We start from the raw sequence: 21,967 nt of genomic DNA on the forward strand, positions 1-21,967 counted from the left end.
CAGTGAAGCAAATGCACAGACTTAAGGGAGATGGGTTAGGAGAGGTAGTGGTTGGAAAAGCAGAATCATTTCCAGAGACTCTCGAAGAGTGATGCAGTAAACCCGTCTGCCGTTTCCTGAGATACACCACTTCTGTCTCCCTGTGTCCTGCTGAATATATTTGGTAGCACAATTGCAATCTTTTTAAATTCTTTGGATCTTTGGAAAATATTTTCATTATATGTTTTGTGTCAAGAACTGTGCATATTAAACAAAGAATGTCAACACTGAGTAGGTAGTGTTAGCCAAAAAAATACAGCAGCTCTTAATTTAACACCCGTTTGTAATTACACTAGGTATAGAATTTTCTTAAGACTGACACTGGTTTTTCAACTCCTTGCAACAGTTTCTTGTGGGATACATGAGCTTACCTTTGAGAAAATTCTCTGATGCTTGTATATGTTGAACACTGAGTCTTCATAATTAAGAATGTATTTGTTAGTATTCTGCAAAATTTAAATGAAATGCACTAAGTGAAAGTATCATGTTTCTATTTGGAAAACCTTCCAACAAAATCAGATGTGCTCGGAATACTGGAAGACAGAGTATATTAAATCCTAGCACAAATCCTCTGTTTAATACTCCGTGTGTGTCTCCCTATACGTAGGAGAATCACAGCTGATACTCACTTTTTGGCATATTCTCTTGGAGATTTACAGGAAAGTAGCTCTGATGTTATTCAGGGACTCTTACTGGTTTCCCTCTGTCTGTATCTTACCTTAAGAAAAAGTGATGTGCATAGAGCCAAATTCACTAAATGGCATTTAAATCTGTCCATGTTCAACATGCCATTTAGTCTTGTGCAACGCTGGTGCATACAAACCAGTGCTCAGCACACATGGAAGCAGCCTTTAGGAGCCCTTCTCCACAGACCTGAGCTCAGCCTCATCCAAGTTACACTTAAAACTCTACAGTATTTAAACATTCTCTGCATTGTTTACAGGATTTGGCCTGTTTTGTTTCTTGCTGAGAAAATTGATGATACCAAGGTTTTTAACACTAGATTATAGCCTGCAGTCTAGTCCTTTGAGCACGTAGGTAGCAAAAGTGAATCGCTTTATTCTGTGTGTGGTGCTCTAAGGTGTAATGTCTACCTGGATTGTGTGTTTGCAGAGAGCTGGCTGGGTAAAGGAGAGTCCTATGTTAACATGCAGCCTTCCATAGCTTTGGACCAAGGCAACACAAGGGCACCCCCGTGTTTGTTTTGTCTTACAAGCAAATTGATTTAAAAACTGTTTTAGCAAGGATTTTTAAGTCACATCTCTCTCTCAAATCTTACCTGTCAATCCTCTGTTTTGCTATCCAGTTAAATGGAAGAAGCCTCCTTTCCTGTGGCTGGGCGGCCTCTCGTTCTTCATCTTGCCAGGTCTAGGAACAGAGATACGTAATACAGTCAAAAGACACTTCGGCCTGTGAAACAGCAGTCTGATGAGGTCTTATTCCTCCTTCCTTCTCAAACTCCTGCCTTCCTCTTTGAGCAGGAACAAGGGTTAGTGTCTGCACCCCATTTCTGTCCTACAGGCTGCATACAGCCCGGACAAATAAAAGAGTTGTAAGCTTTCTCTATCTCTCTCATATATTTTGATAACCCAGTCTCCCACCCCTTCTTTTAATCTCTCCAGGTTCATTTTTCTTCCATACACTGGAGTGCTTTTTTGATCTTTCTGTTCTACAACTTTCTTACAGTATAAAGTATCTAGAAATCAGGGCAAAAGTCAGTGAGATTTGGCAGATGCGACTTTCAGAGAGCGTAAGTCGCTGTGTCCCCAGGCCAGGCAGAGCTCCTCGGGCAAGTTGATTTCCAGCAGATTCAGCATGGCTTAAGCAGAGCTGAGCTAGAGCAGCTCCTTTCCTTCGCCTGTCCTCAGCAGTCAGGGTAGCAAGTACAAGGTTTTAGTTACCACTAAAATTCCAAACCATGGATTAAAATGCGGATGACCTCAAAAAGCACTGGTGACCTCAAAGGAGGGTCCCGCAGGTTAAAACCAGCAAATGCTGCTGCCATGGTTTGCATTGCACTATGATACCACCTTGGATACAGTTGTGCTTTTGAAATCAGTTACCCTTAATAAAGGCTCCAAACTGATGTTTCTGGAGAAAGCAAAGCCAACATTCAGGCAAAAGAAATGGTGTGCTAAGAGGAAATGCACCATGGCCTTGTGTGGGTCTGTGTGTGAGGGTGAGGGCAGCAGTCTGGTGTGCAGATCTCTAACAGTCCGCTTAGGCCTTCAAACATAAGACTTCTAAGTACTGCTGCAGTAAGTTTAACTGCTGAAGTGCTCACAGGGCTAGTAAAACCAAAAAAGAAATAAAATTCTTTGTATAACATAAACCCATGAAATGTAAGAGTCAGCTCCATCTGAAGGTGGGTATAGTGCTTAGACACTTCTCCAGGTTGAGTGAAGAAGTTTTTAAATAGTTTAGTCCCTGTTGTTGTGGGTGGCAGATGGCTGTCACATGGGGATGCTGATGTTACCAAGGTCTCCAGGTTTAGTAAATCATTGGGTTCACCTGCCAGTACAGTGGGCCCACATGCCATAGCAATGGAAGTGGTACCTTGGGGAGCCTGTTACAGAACAATACAGGCTGCTCCCCGTGATGGCGTTTGTCAGTAGAGAAAAACGCAGGGATCATTTTTCCAGGCTGCTGCCCTGGACTCAGGAGAGCCGCCAGTGGCAGGGAGGGAGCATGGCATCTCCTGCAGTGGATTTTGCATTGCAGCTCTGCTGAAGGTGGGTCTGGCATCTGCTCTCACCTAATGCTCAGAAAAGAAGTCTGTGTGCGTCCTGCTCTGCTGGGAAACCGTATATCAACATGCTCACGCATGTGAAAACACGGCCCCGATCATATTGCCAAGATCAGTATATCCTAGGGTAATGTGCTGTGTGACAGTCTCAGAAATTAAAGTTGCCTCTGGGTTCCTTAAATTCATGCATCTAAATTGCACCAACTTTTCTTTAGAAGGAGAAGGAGAAAATACATACTTGGGCAATACAAATTAACCTCGTTCTTGGGCCAGAATGTTTCCCTATTGTCCACATCTTGGCTCTGCATCCCATCCCTGCCATGCTTTGCTAAAAGCAGTGGTCCCTTCCAGCAAGGGAAAATCACAGCTGTGATTTCTGTGAAGATCTGGTGGAAGCGTCACTCAGACTCCTAAGACATTTTCATCTGCCAAGGAAGAGCTGAGAAATATTTTCAACCCCCTTCTGTAAGACTGTTCATATTACTAATGAATAATGGGCACTTTTTATTATGACTTAAACCCAATGTTGTTTTCTATAAGCAGTAAGAGATAGCATCAATATCACCACAGTCCAGTATTTTACTATATAATGTACTAAGCTGCTCTGCAGAGTGCTTATTTGTTTGATTAATTTTTGTTTTCTGCAGAGGTTTGCTGAGAGCGAGACTTTAATCACAGTGTAGTCATTTAAGAATAAGTTATAGAATTATAGCTGAATAATATTCATTCAACAAGGACTCGAAAGACTAAATCCATCATTTAGATCCAGTGCTCCTGCATGCTTTTATCACTAAAATTTGCTAAATATTAATCTGATTTTTTTCCCCACATTGCAGGTGCTCGAAAGATTATTTCAGAAGGGATTTAATGTGGCAGCTTCATGCGGTGGTGGGGTGGATTCCTCTCAGTTCAGTGAATACGTGCTGTGTCGCGAAGACAGACGACCACAACCTACCCCAACAATCAGAATAAAACAGGAGCCCCTGGACTAGACCCTACCCGTACTCCTTTGTAACCGTAGAAGTGTTTAATAGTCCCTTATGTGAAACTCTTAAGGATTTGCAAAACAGTATTAGCAAACAGATTTTGACTTTATGTTGCCAATTAGTGGTATTCTGAAACTACCTGTCACATAGCCAGCCATGAAATGCATTTGAAAAACCAGTTGTCCGTTTTTCACGATGAAATTCCTGAGCATGCTCAGCATACGAGGCCTGCTGGGAATGTACTTTGGGCTGAACAGCTGCGGTGGTGTAAAAGGCAAAGCTTCAGAAACCCCTGACCCTAGACTGGACTTCTACAGAAAGACCGATTAAAGCAATTTTAATAGATCAGCAGGAGAAATGGTTCTGACAGCCTTTCCAACAGTACCCCAGTGCTGTGATGCGTGGAAGTGGGCGCCTCCGAGAGGAAGATGGTACACTAAAAACTGCACTGAGTATCTTCCCTGACTGCCACACCTCCTTCATATCAGACGTGCTTTACACCTCCATACATTACGTTACACTTCTGTGATTGTACTCACTCGTGCTAGCAAATGGCTTATTTTTATACAACATTTCCAACTGAAATATCTCTCTGTGGACAGAATCCAGAATCAGAAAAGGACTAATTTATAGTCAACTGGTGCTCAGTACTAAAAACCCCCACACAAACAAAACAAAAAAGCGACAGAAAATTTGACAAGGCCGATTATGGCAACATTTGCAAAAGTAGGGATCTGGAAGCACAAAATAAAATGCCAGCCACCATCACACAAGGGTCACATACCTAACATGGAGCTGTAGTTCTCTTAAAGCCAGTCTTGTTTTGTCTCAGAAACTGTTAAGTTTTGCATCATCAAAGAAGCGTGGTTCTGCCAAGCGAGCTCTGCCACCCCGTTACTCATTTACTAACCATGGTAAAAGCCCACATTTAGGAGGAAACATTAAGAATTTTGGACTAGCCTACTCTTTATGGGTTTGGAATTTTTGCAAAAGATGTTAAAACCCTCTACTGCCACTGTCCGATGAAAGCAGGCCAACTTTTGTTTAGACTTTTTCCTCTATTATTTTTAAACTATTATTAAAATACCGATTCTGTAGCTGTCCTCTATCTGTGTAATTTTCTCTTTAACGAAGCCCGCTGTCTGCAGGAGGTTACTGCTCCTTCCATGAATCGGTATCGACTCTGACTTGCAGGGCTTCCTAACTCAGGAGACAGCACCATGTTTGCCAGGTGCAAGGTTATAAATAGCATTCTGCTAAATCCTGTTTATTGCTGTTTAGCATGATTGGGTCCTCAATAACTAATTCATGTGTTAATCACAATTTAGTTTCTCCCACATTAATTTATAGAATACTGTTGTAGATGCTGAATTTTAATTAAACTCTTTTTAGATGCATAAATATGGCCATATAGAACAAGGGACAGACTATTAAGTGGTCAACAATTCTTTAATGCCAAATGATTACAATCAGGCAAAATTTAAAAACGTGTTTTTCAGACTAATATTTTCAAAAGTGAAGAGCTGTACTGACTATCCAAGGTACAATCTAGGCAGGGGTCTAATTTTTGGAAAAGGGCTGGATACTTCTCCGTGGAAAATCAGACCTCTGCAGGTTTTCTCACCTTGGTTACCCACATCAGAAATCTCTTCTGGAAATCTTAGCTGATACGTGTTGGCCTGCTAACTTAGCAGAACAGTTGAGCAAATCTGTCTACTTTAAAAGAATTGTAAAGTTATTTTATTTTGTGGTTTTATACTTGTATGACATTCTAAAGTTGCTAGGCATTGCCATATTTGAATATATGGCACAACATTCACCTTTGTATGTAAGATATCTGTAGAATTGTATATTATACATTTAATATTGTAAAGAACTTAACGTATAATTGTCATGTATTTGTGTATGCACATTTCTTATACAGTACTTCATGCCATAAACATTTCTGTAAAGTAAATGATGAAAAATAAGCAAGTAGGGTGGAACACTCACTGTATCTCCCATGTTGTTTAAAAGAGGTGAGAATTTTGATTGTGTCTCCTCCGGCCTTTTGCTCCGTTCAGCTTGATGTAGCCATGTCTTACAAAAAGAAAAAAAAAGTATTTTATTTATTACTTTCATACATTGAGTTCACTTTAAGTTCAGAGTATCCTTAAATAATCTGTTTAGCTTTTATTTTTTTGTCCTGCCCCCTGACCAGGGAGAGTTAGCACTAGCAGCGGCTGAGCGCTTGTCTCTTGGCGCGTCCTCTCTGCTCGTTACCTCTCGGCCAGAGGAGAAGGGCCAACACCTCACGTTTACATTTAAACACCAGGACCCAGTTCTGCCTCCCCCGGGGTCAGCAGGGGCCCTCGGCAAGCAGGACCAGACCCCCGGTACCCACCGAGGGCTGAGCACCTCCAGCTCCCGCCGAAGGCGCAGGCAGGCAGCTCTTCCCCAGCCTGGAAGCGGGATGATGCTTTGAGATCGGTGTAGAACATTGGAAGTATTTGTGGTTGGTTAGTTTGGTTTTCTTCAGTTTGTGTTTACCATATTTTTTTAATAGCTCAATAAAGCAGCTCCAGTACTTAGGGCAGCTTGCTAAGGTGGCATCGTAAAGGGTTCCAGGCTGCGCCAGCCGAGTTAAATGTGAACTTGAGATGGAAAGTTTGAGCCATGACATCACAACATTGACTGCAAAGTAGCACTAAGGCAAGGAAGACATGTGGAAACAATCACTTTGTTAGAAGAAATATGCCTTTAAAAAAACCCAACTAGGACACGTTCTTTTAGTTAGTAACTTCAGGTCACTTATTTAAAAGTTTATTACAGTTTCATTTATATCTTTTTTACTTATTTCCCTATATTTTTAGGCAGCAATATCAGCAAAGACTGATTTGAATTTTTACTTCTGGCCTTAAACCATAGCAGCATAACTTAATTAAGAACATTGCTCAGCATCACTAAAACAGGTTTTAAAATACCATAGAAACTCCAGTAAAGCTGTGGTGCACAGCCAGCAAATGTTTTTATTATGAAGGCCAAAAAGTAAACGTAGCCTGTTTTTTTCGCTTAATTTGATTAAACAAAATTGTTCTGATTCTCTGTTGCTGAGCACTGAAACCGTGGCTTGAAGAACACAAGTCTTCGCTAGCACTTTCTGTACAACCCTGTGACACCACTGTGCTCCCAAGTCTCGGACAGAAAGCGAGAATGTTATGTTGTGCTTATTGGACTAATCGCTTTTGAGAAAGCAACTGTTGAGTGCATTCATTCACTGTATTAATAGCATCGAGGTTTGTTGACAATTTTATTAGATGTTTGACAAAGGATAAGAATCAGCACAACAAAACATTGAAGTATTTGGTTTTAATATTTCTTTGTGGGTATTCTGTTAATATTTTAATGCAAAATGTTTCTGAACAGTGCTTAAGAACTACAAGACAATGTGAAATTCATGTTTGATAAATTAATACTGTATGTCACTCAATGTGTTACTTTAGTAAATTGTTTTATTTCTTTACAAAATAAGTACAAATAAGGGAGTATGTTTTCACACAAATTGGGGGTATTTACGAGTATGTACAGAAATCATCAAAATAACGTAATTCTAATAAACACAAGGCCTTTATAAACAATATGTACAAATTATCAATACATTTAAAACATAATTTTACACTTCCTGGCCTTAAATACCTTATGAATAATCTTTTGGCTAAATAGCAGCAGTATAAATTTTCTTCTGCTTTTCATAAACCTTAAAAAATAATTAAAACTTTTGTTTTTAAAACTATTGGACAAATAGTTCTATTTGTGCTTTCGCTATGGTTTCCCATCAAAAAAAAAAAAAAAATTGCCTCAAAAAAGTGGCAAGCATAACACAGTAAAAATTGAAAAGATAAATAAGCAAATGTCTCCCTTCCATGGTTACTGATAATACTGTTATGTTGAAGTACAACAACTTGTGCCCACCTGCCTGCTTAGTATTCCTATCCCATACCCATTTAAAAGACTCACACAGACTTCACTTGGCTTCGGTGTGGGCCCCTTAAATTCCAATTCAGCAAAGCATTTAAAAAGCATTCATCCACCTTTAAGTACTTAAAACTATTCATTATGCTTAAAGTCATGCGCTTGTTCATGAGCCTCTCCGGACTGGAGTCCTCGGGTCCAATCGTCCAAGGCAAAGGCATCGCCAGTCCCTGCGGCGCTGCCCTGGCCGCGCGGCGGCACCGGGCTGCCAGGGCTCACCTGCCTCTCCAGATTCTCTACGCCTGGAACCGGCCCCCAAAACTTCTACAGTGACTTTAAAAATCCATATAGAATACTCTAAAATCTTTACTGAACAATACTCTCTTTTAAAACCACCATTAAACCATACTCTTTGCAATAAATAAATTAAAATATTTTTTAGAAAATAAAACCCAACTTTGATTCATGTTACTAACCAGCTGCTACAAATGTGCAAAAGGTTGAAGAGATTTAGAAAACAACTGGAAGTTAGTCAAGGGAACTCAGCTGGGACTCAAACGTACAGATTTCATACACTTAGGATTTGGTTGAGCAAATGGCTCAGGAAATGAGCTGTGCAGTAAAAGCAAAAATCCTAAATATATAAAATTTGTGAGAGTGTGCAGTGGCTATTCTCTTAACTGTGCAAAAACTTGCAATTATAACGATTTTAAAATAACAACAGATATCATCATGATTAGTCAGTGGAAACAGTGCTAGTAAAACTAAAAAGAAAACCAGCACTGTAAGTGAAAATACAGATTAACACCATGGTTAGGTCCCAGTCCTGTGACCCTGTCCCAGTTCTCCTTGCCATGAGATGGTTCAGGTGAGCCATTGCAGCCGTCTCCAATGGCATAACTTCAGTGCCATCTACTTCAGCCTCACCTAAAAGGGCCAAACAGAGCAAGACTTTGATGTTGGTTTTATCTGTGGATTTAACATTTTAAAACCTTTTGCACATTTTTTTGTGGTGGTTTGTTTTTTTTTTTTTACATAAAGGGAATTTATTGCATGTGTCTGACAATTTTACAAAACAAAATTACTGGAACATTGACTTCGGAAAAAAATAGAAGGCACATTAAAATGACAGCTTTTCAATGCAAGTTGAGCTTCTGTATGGAGAAATCAGTACAATTCTTGGCTTTATTTAAGCAGAGCTCGATAGAGCAGGAGAGAATGGCTTGTTTCTCTTTCCTGTTCCATGTAGAAGATGAAGTCCCTGAGGTTTACGCGAGTTATTTTCTGTCGTGCATACTGCCTGGATGAAGGAGTCCCCAAGCCAGCCTGACTTCCACCAGACATACCAACGCCCTACAAAGAAAACACAACAAAGTCAGAAGTCCTGCAACAGTAAAGGGTTTCCGTGTATTCTCAGGTTTACTACTACTAACTGCTGGATTATTTTAAACATTTTAAATGGATTATTATGAGCCTAATTCTGAAAGTATTACAGGAGATTTATTTTCTTCTGTTCTTCTGAGTCTCACCAAGTTAACCCAAGTAAAGAAACAAGTGAAAACACATGTGAGGCCAGATCTTGTTCATTTACAACTTGGGACAAACAAATCTTGACTAATTCTCCTGCTAAAGTCATGTTAACTGTAGAAGTATTTGACCAGTTTAATTTCAGGAGCCTTTTAAGGACAAAACCATTTGCAGCAGATAGAGTCATCTTTAGTATATCAAATGTGTGCACCATCCTACTCCACATCTAGGACTGGAAAAAGTTGAATGGTGTGTCAGGATGTTGCTACTGCAATAGCCTCCGCAGCTGCAAGTCCCACGGGGACCCCGATTCTCTCCTCTGGGTGTACTGAAGAGAAAAGCTCAGTGTGGGGAGATACTGAACAATCCTGCTTGAATACACAACCAATGTTCAGCTGAGAGATGGAAAATCTAAATAGAAAGATCACAAATACTCAGACGTACAATGAGGACAAACATCAGTATTTTCTAAAGCTATGTTAAAAAGTTTTTGTTTGTTTGTTTAAATTGGTTCAAAGGTGCTGAATACCTCATCCTGGCTTTCTATATAGAGAGAAGATTCACAAATTGGGCCTGAGAACACTGTGATCTGAATATTTAGAAATTGCAAGGACATAATTACAGACTCTCTGCAGTCCTGTTGCGTTTAAAACTGAAACGTGATACATGCACACATTCAAACCTTTTTTCATCCTTAGGAGACCATTGTTTTTATTAATGCCAATTTATTTCTGGCAAAACAAACTGTTCTGACTTAGAAAAACAGCTTTTAATCTCTAAAAAGACTTAAATTATTTTTCAAACCTCTAAGACATCTGGCAAAGTTTTCAATACTTTTAAAATCCCAAATTTATTTACTGCTGCTCTTAATAACCTACCTTTCTTTCCTCAGGAAATACTTATTCTAGGATCTTGATTCTAGTCATTAAAAATACAGTTAAGTGTAATTTTACTACTGAAAGATTGTAGAGGAAACATATACGGTGTATTGCAAATAAGATGTGGCACTGTTTTCTCTGTTGCTTTCTGTGTACCAGCAGAGTCCTTGCAGAACTATACCATTCAAGTCATTTCTCCTATACCTTGTTATTAAATTACAGTAGTGGGGCAAATTCTATTCTCTTGTAACCGCAAACACAGAAGGCTTAATGTAGCAAAATGAATGTGGCTAAGCTTGCAGGCAAGAGAGGGAGAATCCCACAACTTCTGAGCACCATGAGCATTTCATCCGAGGGATTCTGTTCGCCAGTACAGAGTAGTTTTGTTAATAGATTAATTGATTTACCACCTAAGCTCACTGCTCATTGGAAAAGCATGTGCTGCAGCTGCAAGGGTTGCTCATCCATGCTGAAGCCAGACATACCCCCAGTGCACAATCCACTTATTTAGCAGTGCTCTGAATTCAGCCTTTACGCCAAAATGCTTTGCATTCCTAAAAGAAATAGCATCATTTAAACTTACACTCTTTACCTTCCACAGGTCTGGAACAATACTCTACCTACCTTAAGCTGCACTCTGACCATGCATCTACTTTGCCAGGGCTGTTGCCACTGTTTCTAACTCTCCAAGAAACCACTGTATATGTATTTATTTTAAATCAAGCTGACTCAAAAAATGTTTTCTTTCTTCTCTGGTCCCCACATGGTACATCTCTCCCCCCTGCCCCAAGTAACACTTACTTCAGATTCATCCTGACTATAGTTCCTGTGACAAACACACTTTTAAGAAATATGGCCACCTTAAACTAATTAAAAATACTGTCCATAGCATACCAGACTAGAACCATCCTGCACTTACCAACAGAAAAGCTATTTATTTTTTTTAGATTTTTCTTCATACAAAATAATTTATTGAATCAGTTGAGGTACATTTACAGCATATAACTGCTTTCTGTTTGGACAGAGTACTTGGAATTAAGATGTGGTAAGTCATACTCACTGCATTAATCACCTGAGATACTGAACTTTTACGTAAGAAGAGCACACATTCTTAATGTAACATCATAACATGACATTAAGCTGTGCACATTCATGACTGCACTTATGAGCCAATCAATTACCTGATAACGTCTTGTAATAGTTTCACAAGGTGGAAAAAATTGTAAGAATGATCTTAGAAAGTACAGAAGCACACCTGTAATCTGACAGAACAGTAATTTGTATCTGTCAATATGATCTCTAATTTAAATTAAAGACCAATTTGTTTGGTACTGCATTGTACTCAAAATTATTCTGCAGATGCTATATAAAAAATGTAGACTACTAAATGCTACAATTTTTTAATTACATACACAAATGGAAGCATAGTTAAAATTAATTGCCAAGAATAGTGGAATTGAAATAATGCAGATTTTTCTCAAGAAAAATCACTTTTTTTTATCAGCATGACAGACTTTTCATTAACCCAGACAAGCCCTGTGTTGTCTGTATCTATGGCAACTAATAAGAGTTACGAAGATAAAAGCTCTAATAAAAAAAAAAAAGGTTGTAAATTGTTTACATCCTTTATTTCCTGGCCTGCCACACCCAAGCTATTACCAAATCACACCCACTTAAATATACATCAGTACTAGTTTTTGTATCAGTGAACTTCTATTTATAATTTAGGGGAAATTTAAGATGTTCCAGACCAGAAAAAAACCCATTTAATTTATATATGAACTCTTTCTGTCTCTTCAAGATTGCTTACATACAGGAGTTAGAGTGACTTCTTATCCCCTTCCATCTTGTTCTCTCTTCCTCACTGCCTCTTCTCCTTTGCTGCTTCAATCCTACTTTCTTGTAACACACCAAGGTGACTGGTGACTGCCTTGAACTTGGCAGTTGCAAATCCCACAGGACAGCAGAGAGCAAACAAATTATTCTGTGCTCCACCAGTTCCTTGCAGGGCTACAGAGAGGTGGACTACAATGGGGCTTTCCAGAGACCACCACACAACTCCTGCTCCCAGTTGGGACTGAGGGGAAAATCAGTCCACGGAAAATCCAATGCAGGAATTTGCAAAAATGCCATGGTGCTGTGCTCTCTGTTAACCTGTAATCCAAGACCCACTGAAACAGTTCAGAGTCTGTCTACTTTAATGGGCTTTAATGCACTTCAGATATGCACAGCTGATGTATATATAGCTTACAGTATTTTAAATAACAGTGTTGCACTACCAAGCGTAATGCAACTGTTGGAAGCTACCTAGCTTGAAATTACGGCTTAAGAAGAAGAACCATGATAATTACTGGTTCAGTATACACATTTTGAAGCAATTCTGAATTTATGTCAGATGTGACACAAGATTTGGGCCACCCATCTCAGCCTGCTTGCTATTTTCCTCTATGAGAAAACTCATGCTGTTGGAAAAGCATAATAAAAATGGTTCAAAATAAAATAGGGACCAAAGACTTGGTAGAACACTAGGTAAATATACAACAATCTGCCAAAGAAACATGCTCTCACCCTAGTAGAAACTAAAACTGATAATCCTGTGCACAGAGGAACTAATGAAGCTTCATTTCTCACAGATGTGTCACATTTCTCTGGTACTGCTTACCACAATAAACCCGGCTCCTCTACAGAGTGTTCATTACCTCTTACCTTCTGCAAAACCACTCTTCAGTCGGCTGTACTACCCTCCACCTATCACAAACTCCCCCTTTTCAAAACAGTCTCAGAACTAATCTACAGTTGGCTCTTACTGCACCCTCACTTACCAGCTCTGGGGTGGGTGACCCACCAGGCTGTGTGTGCTCATCATCCACCCAGCAGACAAGTAGCCCCCAAGCCAAACTTACCCCAAAGCTTGCTCAGCTCACACTGCAGCCTCTTCCTTGCTGTTGAGACCAGCATGTCCCTCTTTCCTATATCCAAGCCAACAGTTCACATGGAAAGTTGTAGGGACTTAAAATCATCTCGAGCTCCTTTCCTACCTCAGTTCCCCATTTCTGATGCCCCCCCCCCCCCCCGATTTGATTAGTATTTCCTGAAAGGTTTAAAGGCTACTGGGAAAGAGGACTGAGAGACAGACACACCTCTTCTGAAATTTTCATGGACAAACTCCTTTACTGCTCAGAAAGTAAAAATGCCTTTGTGCATTAAATTACAATAATTACAGCAGCAGGTGTATGAAAATTAAACCAAGGAACTCTCAAAAGCGTGCTGTTGCCCGCTCAAGTAGAAGTGCTTTCACATAAGAAAGCACACGTAATACAAAATCTACACTTATTTTTATAATAATGATTTCTACTATTGAACAATTAAATCATTTTTTTTTCACAAATCTGTGTATCTTCAGCTTTGAACTACAGAACCATGAAAATACAGTACGATATTCTTGTCAGGAAACACAAAGATAAGGGCAAGCAGAAGGTTGCATTTAATATTTTATCCATCCTTCCTTCACCAGAAAACAATTCAGTCCTGACATCTCTCCTTTGAACACAGTCTTGAACTGCGGCTATTGCTTCTCTGTGACCCAGACAGACAAGGCAATAATGATAAAAGATCTGCTGGTTTTCTTCCCAGGCTACATGGCACATCCTTGTGGCAGACTTCCACTTCAAGATGAAGTCTGAAAGTGAGAATCATACAGTAACAATTCAAAGCCAAGCTATCTATGGAGTAAAAAAATACTAGGAATTTTGTCTCTCCAACCTCCATGCACTGAAGAGGAGTGGGAAGAAAAGGTATGTATTTGTCTGCTCTTATGAATAAGAGGTTTTGGATCATACGAATTATTCTGGAGATACTCTGCAGCAATGATGTTTACTTGCATAAAGTGCTATGAGATTTTTGGCTGAGAGGCACTTTGTACATGAAAAACAGGTATAATGTTATGTATGATTAGCTGTCCCACGTAATTTAGGGTTTAATTCAGCACCTACTGAGGCTAATAGTAATGATTTAACTGACTTAAATGAGAGCTGAAACATCCTTAAATCAGTATTCCCCTGAAGTACAGAAAAGTAAGTAATAACTGTTCATCAGCACCTCAAAGATTAACAATACTGGATGAAATATAATTATATCTACAAAAAGATTTTGCATCTTCATATGCACAATATGGTGGCTTTACAAGTGTCTTTAGAAAGATTCATCACCAAAAGCTATCATTTAAGCCTTCAGATCAGCAACATTTACAGGGAGGATTAGATACCATTATTTCTTCGGAAGCTAGTTATTTTCATTTGCAAACATTTTTATCCTGTACTATTTTAGTGCAACTGTTCCTACAGACTCCGTTTTGGCACGTTTGCTTGCTACACCCTCTTGGATGCAAATGCATCTCATGTCCCCTGGGCACATAAACACACACCTCACCCTGCAGACAAACATCAGAAAAACTGATTTGCACAAGTATTTACAAGTACTTCAAATACCAACACAATTGCAACATTTCAAAGACAGCATGCAGTAATTTTTATATTAAGAAATAATAAGAGGAAGGTAATCATACTAAGACATGGACACAGTGAAAATTTTGTCTTTAGATGTGATCACTTTAGTTTATAATTACATGATGTTATTTCAACCCAAAGAAATAGGCCGCCATTACAAGAATGCATTTTATGTACCTGCTCTTTGCCTTTAGTATGTTAAGCTAAGTCATATATGCAAGTACTATTATAATTGAAAACCTGCTTTGTGAAACAGCATCATACCAAAATCTTCCAGTTGAGAGAACTCAGCAGCTATTACCAACCTGATCACCTATTCCTTCCTCTAAAAGAGCATTTCCCCCACAAACAGAATGAGAGCAGGGGCAATAAGCAGGCTGTGGGGCATTTCAGAAAGAAACAACTTGGGAAGAAGTCTGCCCAGTGGAGGTAAATAATGCAGATGAAGTGTGAGGCAGCTGCGGTCTATGACATTTACCTGCTCAAGGGAGATGGGTGTTCAACTGCCCAGCCCTCAACAGGCCACACTCAGGAAGAAACCAGACTGCGACTAATTTTAACTTCTTAATCAATTTACCCATGCAGAACTCCGAATAATCACTGCATTAACGGGAGAACGGAAACCTCAAGTTTTCCCTGCACAGAGATACAGCTTTGCGTTCTGCAAAGACTTTTAACCTTTCAAAGACCTTTCCGTATGCCTCACTCCTCGCTTGGTATGTGATAAAAATGGATGCCTTCTATCCTCTGACTTCTTGCAATACACTCACGATTTGCTCAGTGGTGCAGGCTCCAGATCTTTTCATGTACTTTGTTCATGGACCTGCTCTTCACTGCAGCTATAGATCTTGCCAACATCTTTATCCACAAACATCTCATACCTACCACAATTCACTGCCTTACTTGGACTTAAAAGCAATCACAATTTTACCTGATTAAGTGCTCTAAGTTTGGGTTGCATTCTTGCCGTGGTAATTATAAGTGGAATATTCTATTTATCCTGTTTCCATCATACACGTATATTTTCATTTTGCTTGGAATGTTTCTCCTCCCATGCTTTCCAAATGTTTAATCAAGTGCTGCTCCCTTTGAAATACTAATCCTGCCAAATTTTTTTATTGTTATTTTTCAAGCATTGTGATGCTTTTCCCTTCTCATCTTTCAATGTTAGTATGGGGTTTTTTTCAGTTTGTTGTTTGGGGTTTTTCTGTTTTTTTGTTGTTGTTGTTGTTGGGGGTTTGTTGGTTTTTTTTTTGTTTTGTTTTGTTTTTTTTTAAAAGGACTTGCCTATCTTACTCCAGCCCAGTCATGCTGTACATCCCTATATTCTCTCTCACTGGGAGTCAAGAAATGTCAAACCAACTTTAGGAGAAGCCTTACAGACCTACTTGCAGGATTCACATTTTCCTTGAATCATATTTGATTCCCATCTAAATTTTCTCTTGTGGTAATCCTTGATATTAGTTCAAAACTATCTCAGTTTTACATAGTGGATGGCCCTTTCTTTTCTAACCTGCATGATTGTGACTTTCATTTAATAAGAACCTTAAAATAATTAAAATATTCTCAACAGTCATCAATCTCTAGATGCATGTAACTGTAAAATTTAATTGTTTAAATATCTAATTAAAATACACACAATTTCTATCTATCCAGTAAAGGTTGCTTTTTTGGTCTATCCCTGATGGAAGACATGCCAAGCAGAACAACTGTAATGGACTGGGTAACTGTGGAGTACTAGGTTCATTCATAGCTGGTTTTGATGAAGAAAAAAATCAGCACTGAGAAGTGAATTGTGGTATTTCATGTGCTAGCTATATCTCACTTATTTAAGGTGAGGCACAGATATACAGCTGTTTCATATATTGCCAGTTCTCCCATGGGAGGGGGGAAGAGCATGAGATAGAGAAAATATCTAAATCTTAAGGCTTGTGTAAAAAAAAAAAAATCTTACAAATGCAAAACCTAAACACAAAATCACTTTCTCAGCTCTTGAGAGCATGAATTGCCCTCATTCATCTCAAATGACTCTCAGATCTTAAGCCTAATTATGATGTATAACACCCAGACTTTAAAATAATTATATTTGCAACTGTTGGCCATCTTGCTCACTCCTAGCAATTGTGCAAGTGCCAATCAAGTGACTTTATGCACCATTTGCCAAACAAAGGGCAAAAATAGCCACAGATCTACCAGCTCTTGGCACTTTTTATTCCCATGCAAAATTTACTTGTAGATTAGTTCTATCTATGAACAGTAGTATAAACCTTTCCCTATAATTACCAGAGGCTACTCTGTGGATTGAGGGTAGTATATGGCCCTAATTTGTACACCCAGCCCATTAAATAAAACAAAACAAAGCAGGCAATGCGGTTATCTCTGGATTGAGTGACAGTAAAATTAAGCCCTAAATGCTAATACCTTCAGCTTGCAGGATGCACACATTGTCAGAACACAGTCCGGTGTACAGGAAATAAGACGATAAAATTTGTAAATAAAATGTGGAAGACAGCTAACATTCTTTCTATTACTGAAAATATCATGGAATATAATTAAGGCCTAGCGCATTTCAGGTATTAGGGAGAGATGACAGAGTTCAACAGGGAGAAGTTGAATCATTTAGCCAGTTATTTCTTGATTTCTTAACATTTCTGTTTCTTACAACTAAGTCTCACTCTTGACTCTTTTTAAGTTAGTGGGTTAGTTTGTTCAGAAAATATTCAAAAAACTTAAATCAGACAGGCACAAATAACTCTTGGAAGAATGGCTCCAAAAAGGAAACAAGGTGGGTTTTCTTTCCTACAGGCATAAGCAAGTTTATAGGATTTATAGCAAGTTTATTCAATACATTTGTTTCCCCTTCTACATTATGAAGACAGTCCCTGGCACACATGGCACACCATGGCACAGTATCATGCTGTACTCTTTCTCAAGTCCCTTTCTAAGTCCCCTAACTCCCTTTCTCTCCCACACCAGGATCACTTCTCCAGGACTCAAAGCACTTTGTGACCTGCGTGTCTCCACCACCCTTCCCTGCTCTCCATCCTCCGATCGCAGTCTAATCTGCTGCCAAACTTCAAACTACTTCAACATACACACTTCCATCACCTTTTTTTAATTAAAAAAACCTACCTCTGCTTCATACAGTTATCTAACCTCTTATGTCAATCAGGTTTTTCCTCTCTCTCCATTATCAAAGTAAGACACCAAGCCTTGAGTAAAAAGCAGATCAGTTTAATTTACAAACACTATACTGACAATTTAAACTTGCTCTAACAGTTAAAAAAACCCTGTAATCCCCTCTTAGTTCATGAATTCCCAAATCCTTATCTTCCTCCTACCCATTTCACCACAAAGCAAGCAAGCAACCAACCCTTTAAAGACACATTCAACATAGCCAACAACAAAGAATAAACCTTGAATTTCAAACAGCTGTTTGAAAAAAAATACTTCCTTGTTTTTTGCCAAGTTAACTCTTTCACAGTCTCACAATTATCCCAGATCTACCCCTTTTTAAGGGGGATTAAATGCATCACAAAAACTTTCAAGGAGATCCTTTAACCAACTGTTATCTTGCTGTAACAAAATGATTGAGCAATCCGTATCAGTATCTAAAGAAAAAAAAAGAAATCTCTTCAGTCTACAGATGATCATGGAGGAGACGTGGTGATGTACAAAAACATTTTTTCAGATGTTAAAGCTCTACTCTTAGTTATCTCTAACTTCTTATCTTTACTATCCTGATACGTTTGGATACCACTCAGACTACCTCAACAAAAGGAGAATTAACAAGTAAGTATCACAACTATCACCACCTTGCCTTTATTAGAAAGAGACCCAATATATATAGTTATTAATTATTTAAAATAAATTAAAAACCAGATAGTAGAAATCAAAGGCTCCACTACAAGCTCTAATTAAAACAGGTATTATAATAATATATAATAGGAAATAAGTCTAAAACAGACACAAAATCACCTAGTAACATAAATCATCTGATAAATATTGAATACCTTTTACTAACAGGTCCCAACTGTTGACAATGATCCATGTATAAACTGTCAAGTCTCTCATATCTAATTACTCCCAAAATAAAATAAACATGAATATTATATAAAAAAGAGGGTTGCAACTGCAGAAGAAAAATCTTTCCCAAAGTACTAGCCAAAACCAGAGGCTTATGATGGGATTTTTTTGGCAAAGTTAAACAAAAGGCAGTGGAGTGTGATATATTCACCATCTTTGGAAGGGAGCTGGCACAACCAATCATCAGCAACATGAGAACTCGAACAGATGATGGAAGAGGCAACCGAGCAGACATACGCCAACATACACAATGTACACCCACTGAAGACGATTACTAAATTAATTAGAGAGGCAAGTAAAAAAGCACCATGGAATTCAGAATGCGTTCAATAGTATGGAATGATGCTACTGGCCTATTTTTACCATTGGCAATAAGAGAGGAGGAACAGCTAGCTCTAGTAGGAGCAAGTGCATTATGATACAACACAACATGAGCATTATAAAATGCGAGATGAATCTCAAGCCCAGAGGCTCTTTAGCACCACTCCAAATCACAACTCTCTGCCTTCATTTTTCTTCTTTGCTACCATTCCACTTCTTCTTCCAGTACTTCTGATTAACTCTTTTTTCTCTTTCTTGTCTCCTACCTTCTTATTTCCATGGTTTCACATCAGATTATTTAAAAAGCATCTGAGTAATAACAGTAGAGACTACAGATGAGGAGTGAGATTTTCTGAAGTACTCTAACCCAGTGAAGCTCCAATTGTTTCCAATGAGATATTTATCACTTAATTGGCACCTTAATAAGACAGCATGCACTTCTGAAAATCTGGCCCCTGATTAAAAGTTACAAAAATCATAAATAGTAACCTGTATTTAATGGTCTGAATTAAAGTGCTGTGAATTAGTTTTTTCTTTAAATACTTTCCCCAGAAATTCAAGTATAATGAGCCTGAAACAGACTTCCTGAAACACAAGCTTCATTTTAGCCTTTTTGGGAATTAGAAAAGATAGAGTTGCATGCTACGCCTAGTTTTTTTTATCTCTCTCTGGAATAGTAAGTTCTGTTGTGCAGCTTAACCAATTATGGCTTTTTCATTAACCTGGCCTAAAATTAAGAAATCAATTGTTCAGGAGCTTTTCTGGTTTTTCTAAAAACCTTCATTAGGATCACAGATCTTTTGGCACAGTACATATCATGTGCTACCTGAACATGTGCGGCAGTAACATATGGTATAGTAGGTTATAACTATTTTACCATCTGTTCTATCTGAACTCTAACCTTGATAATCCCGTATCAGCTTCTCCCACTAACTGCCACAGTTCTTAGATCTAGGCTTCTACTTACCCTTTTAAAAATAAACTGCAGCAAAACTCACAGCCGGATTGTATGTTGTCCTTTTGAGGCCTTCACTGCTCCCCAGGTGACTTAATTTAGTCAGGGTCTTAAACAAATAGTACCTTCAAAACTACAGGCTTTTCATTTTTTTAGTTAGTAAGAAATCAGTAACCAGAACATTCTTTATTCTGAAAAATATTGCTCAAGATCCTGCCATATTCTTTACATCCTCATTTATGAAGTACGTTGTTTCTATTATGCTTTTATTTAGAAAAGTTCATCACCTTCAGTGGAACTACAGTGGACTCAACACTTTCTAAGAGCAAACCTCAGGTTTTTAGCAATGTTCCCCACAGTGCTTGACTCAGGCTCTAACCAACTCACACTATGAAGCAGACTGGGTCTAATCTGGTTTCTGCACAAACAGCAACATTACTGTAATATCTGATCATCTTCTTACTCCTGTACCCATAAAAACTACACAGTAACATTGAAAATGTTAATTTTATGGCAATAAACATAAGTTCTCCCGAAAGTCAGAAAACAGGACAGATTCTGTAAACTGAGAGGACATTTGAAACATCATTATTATTATTATTATTGAGTTTTCTGTCATTTTTGTGTTTTGTTTGGGTTGGGGTTTTGGGTTGGTATTTTGGTTTTGGTTTTTTTTAAGACTTGCATCCCATGTCATCAAGTTCTATTTCATATAGATGTTGAAGTTTGAAAGTCTAAGCTTTAATTCTAGGGACTGCCAGAACAGCTCATCTGGCGGACTGCTTTCAAATTTAAAGTCTGCCTTGTTTACAAAAACTTAAAGAATAGCTACACAGTAATTAAAATCTATGAAAGACCATGGCTTTGGTATAATTTATACATACTGATACAAAACTACTACATACACACAGACATATGGAAAACATAAATACATATTTAATAAATACTAATGACAGCCACAAGAACACATGCACCTCTAGTTTTTATTATATGTAAATATAGCATTAGAACTTGACAGTACTACTTCTTATAGATGATGAAACTGAAGAACCAATCAAATATGGTTATCACCAATTATTATTTTACAATATCTAAATACAACTCAAAATATTCAATCATAACAGCTCAGTAAACTTCTGTGACTCATTATCAACTGAACCAGACTGTAATGCCTACACAATGAAAACTATGTTTGGGAAAGAATACCTTTGTAAAATGATTCAACTTTTAAAATTAGTATAATCCCCTCTAATTAAAAGTATTCATATCTTCTCATTTTGAAATACTGTATCGTTTCTACAAACATGTTTCCCTTATGATTTCTGTTTAGTATCTGAACAAAAGGAGAATTTGATTTTTTGAATGTGTGAAGAAATCAGTTGATGAGAGATAATTTTGCTTTTTCACACATGAGTAGTTTAAATATGTTATTCAATGTTATCTTGAGGCACAAACATAAGGCATGTAGGTTAGAGAAGTCAAAACTACATACTAGTCTGCTTCCTCAAACGTCTTTCAAAATATGCAACTGAAGGATATAATGGAAACTATCATTTAATTAAAGAATATTGGATTTAGTTGTAGTCAGGGTCCTATTACACAACTAGCATACAGTGACTACACAATATACAGTCCCTGAATATACATATATAATTCCATACATGTTTTCCAGCTACACGAAAGCATCTATATTTTATAGTTCTACTTGGGGGGAGAGAGAAGTACTTATTTTCTTTTGGAGTTTATGCTAAAACAGCCTCTTCCTTCCCTATACAATGCAAAAAAAGTAAGAGATTTAATGGATAACAACTAGAGTTTCCTCTCCAGATACTTGAGGACATTAGCTTCTCCCCTCCCCCTAATTCTCTTTCCCATTCAAATATTTCCACCTCTGCATAAAAATGACTTTTATTATGCAGTTTCGAAGACTTTCCTAGGTTGGCACCCCAGGAGCATAATCCTGATTCACAAAA

At 38.2% G+C, this 21,967-nt stretch overlaps 2 protein-coding genes across 7 annotated transcripts in view; one reads left to right on the top strand and one right to left on the bottom strand.

The window, feature by feature from the left end:
• KCTD15 (potassium channel tetramerization domain containing 15) overlaps positions 1-8,768 on the top strand; it is a 47,324-nt gene extending 38,556 nt beyond the window's left edge. For 4 of the 6 annotated variants that reach the window (XM_074913195.1, XM_074913193.1, XM_074913196.1 and 1 more), the window contains exon 5: positions 3,622-8,767. In XM_074913195.1, the coding sequence (XP_074769296.1) occupies positions 3,622-3,777 (156 nt within the window). In that variant the 3' untranslated portion in view covers positions 3,778-8,767. Of the gene's footprint in view, positions 1-3,621 lie in introns of all 6 variants that reach the window. The other 2 variants (XM_074913197.1, XM_074913198.1) reach the window with 1 other exon arrangement.
• A 16-nt stretch (positions 8,769-8,784) lies between these two features.
• Positions 8,785-21,967, bottom strand: part of LOC141963652 (transcription initiation factor TFIID subunit 4-like) — a 148,148-nt gene continuing 134,965 nt past the window's right edge. Inside the window, exon 15 of the mRNA XM_074913192.1 lies at positions 8,785-9,075. Coding sequence (XP_074769293.1) covers positions 8,908-9,075 — 168 coding nt within the window. The 3' untranslated portion in view covers positions 8,785-8,907. The remainder of the gene's footprint in view (positions 9,076-21,967) is intronic.

This window comes from Athene noctua, chromosome 9, assembly GCF_965140245.1.
Source record: "Athene noctua chromosome 9, bAthNoc1.hap1.1, whole genome shotgun sequence".
In the NCBI taxonomy this organism is placed as follows: Eukaryota; Metazoa; Chordata; class Aves; order Strigiformes; family Strigidae; genus Athene; species Athene noctua.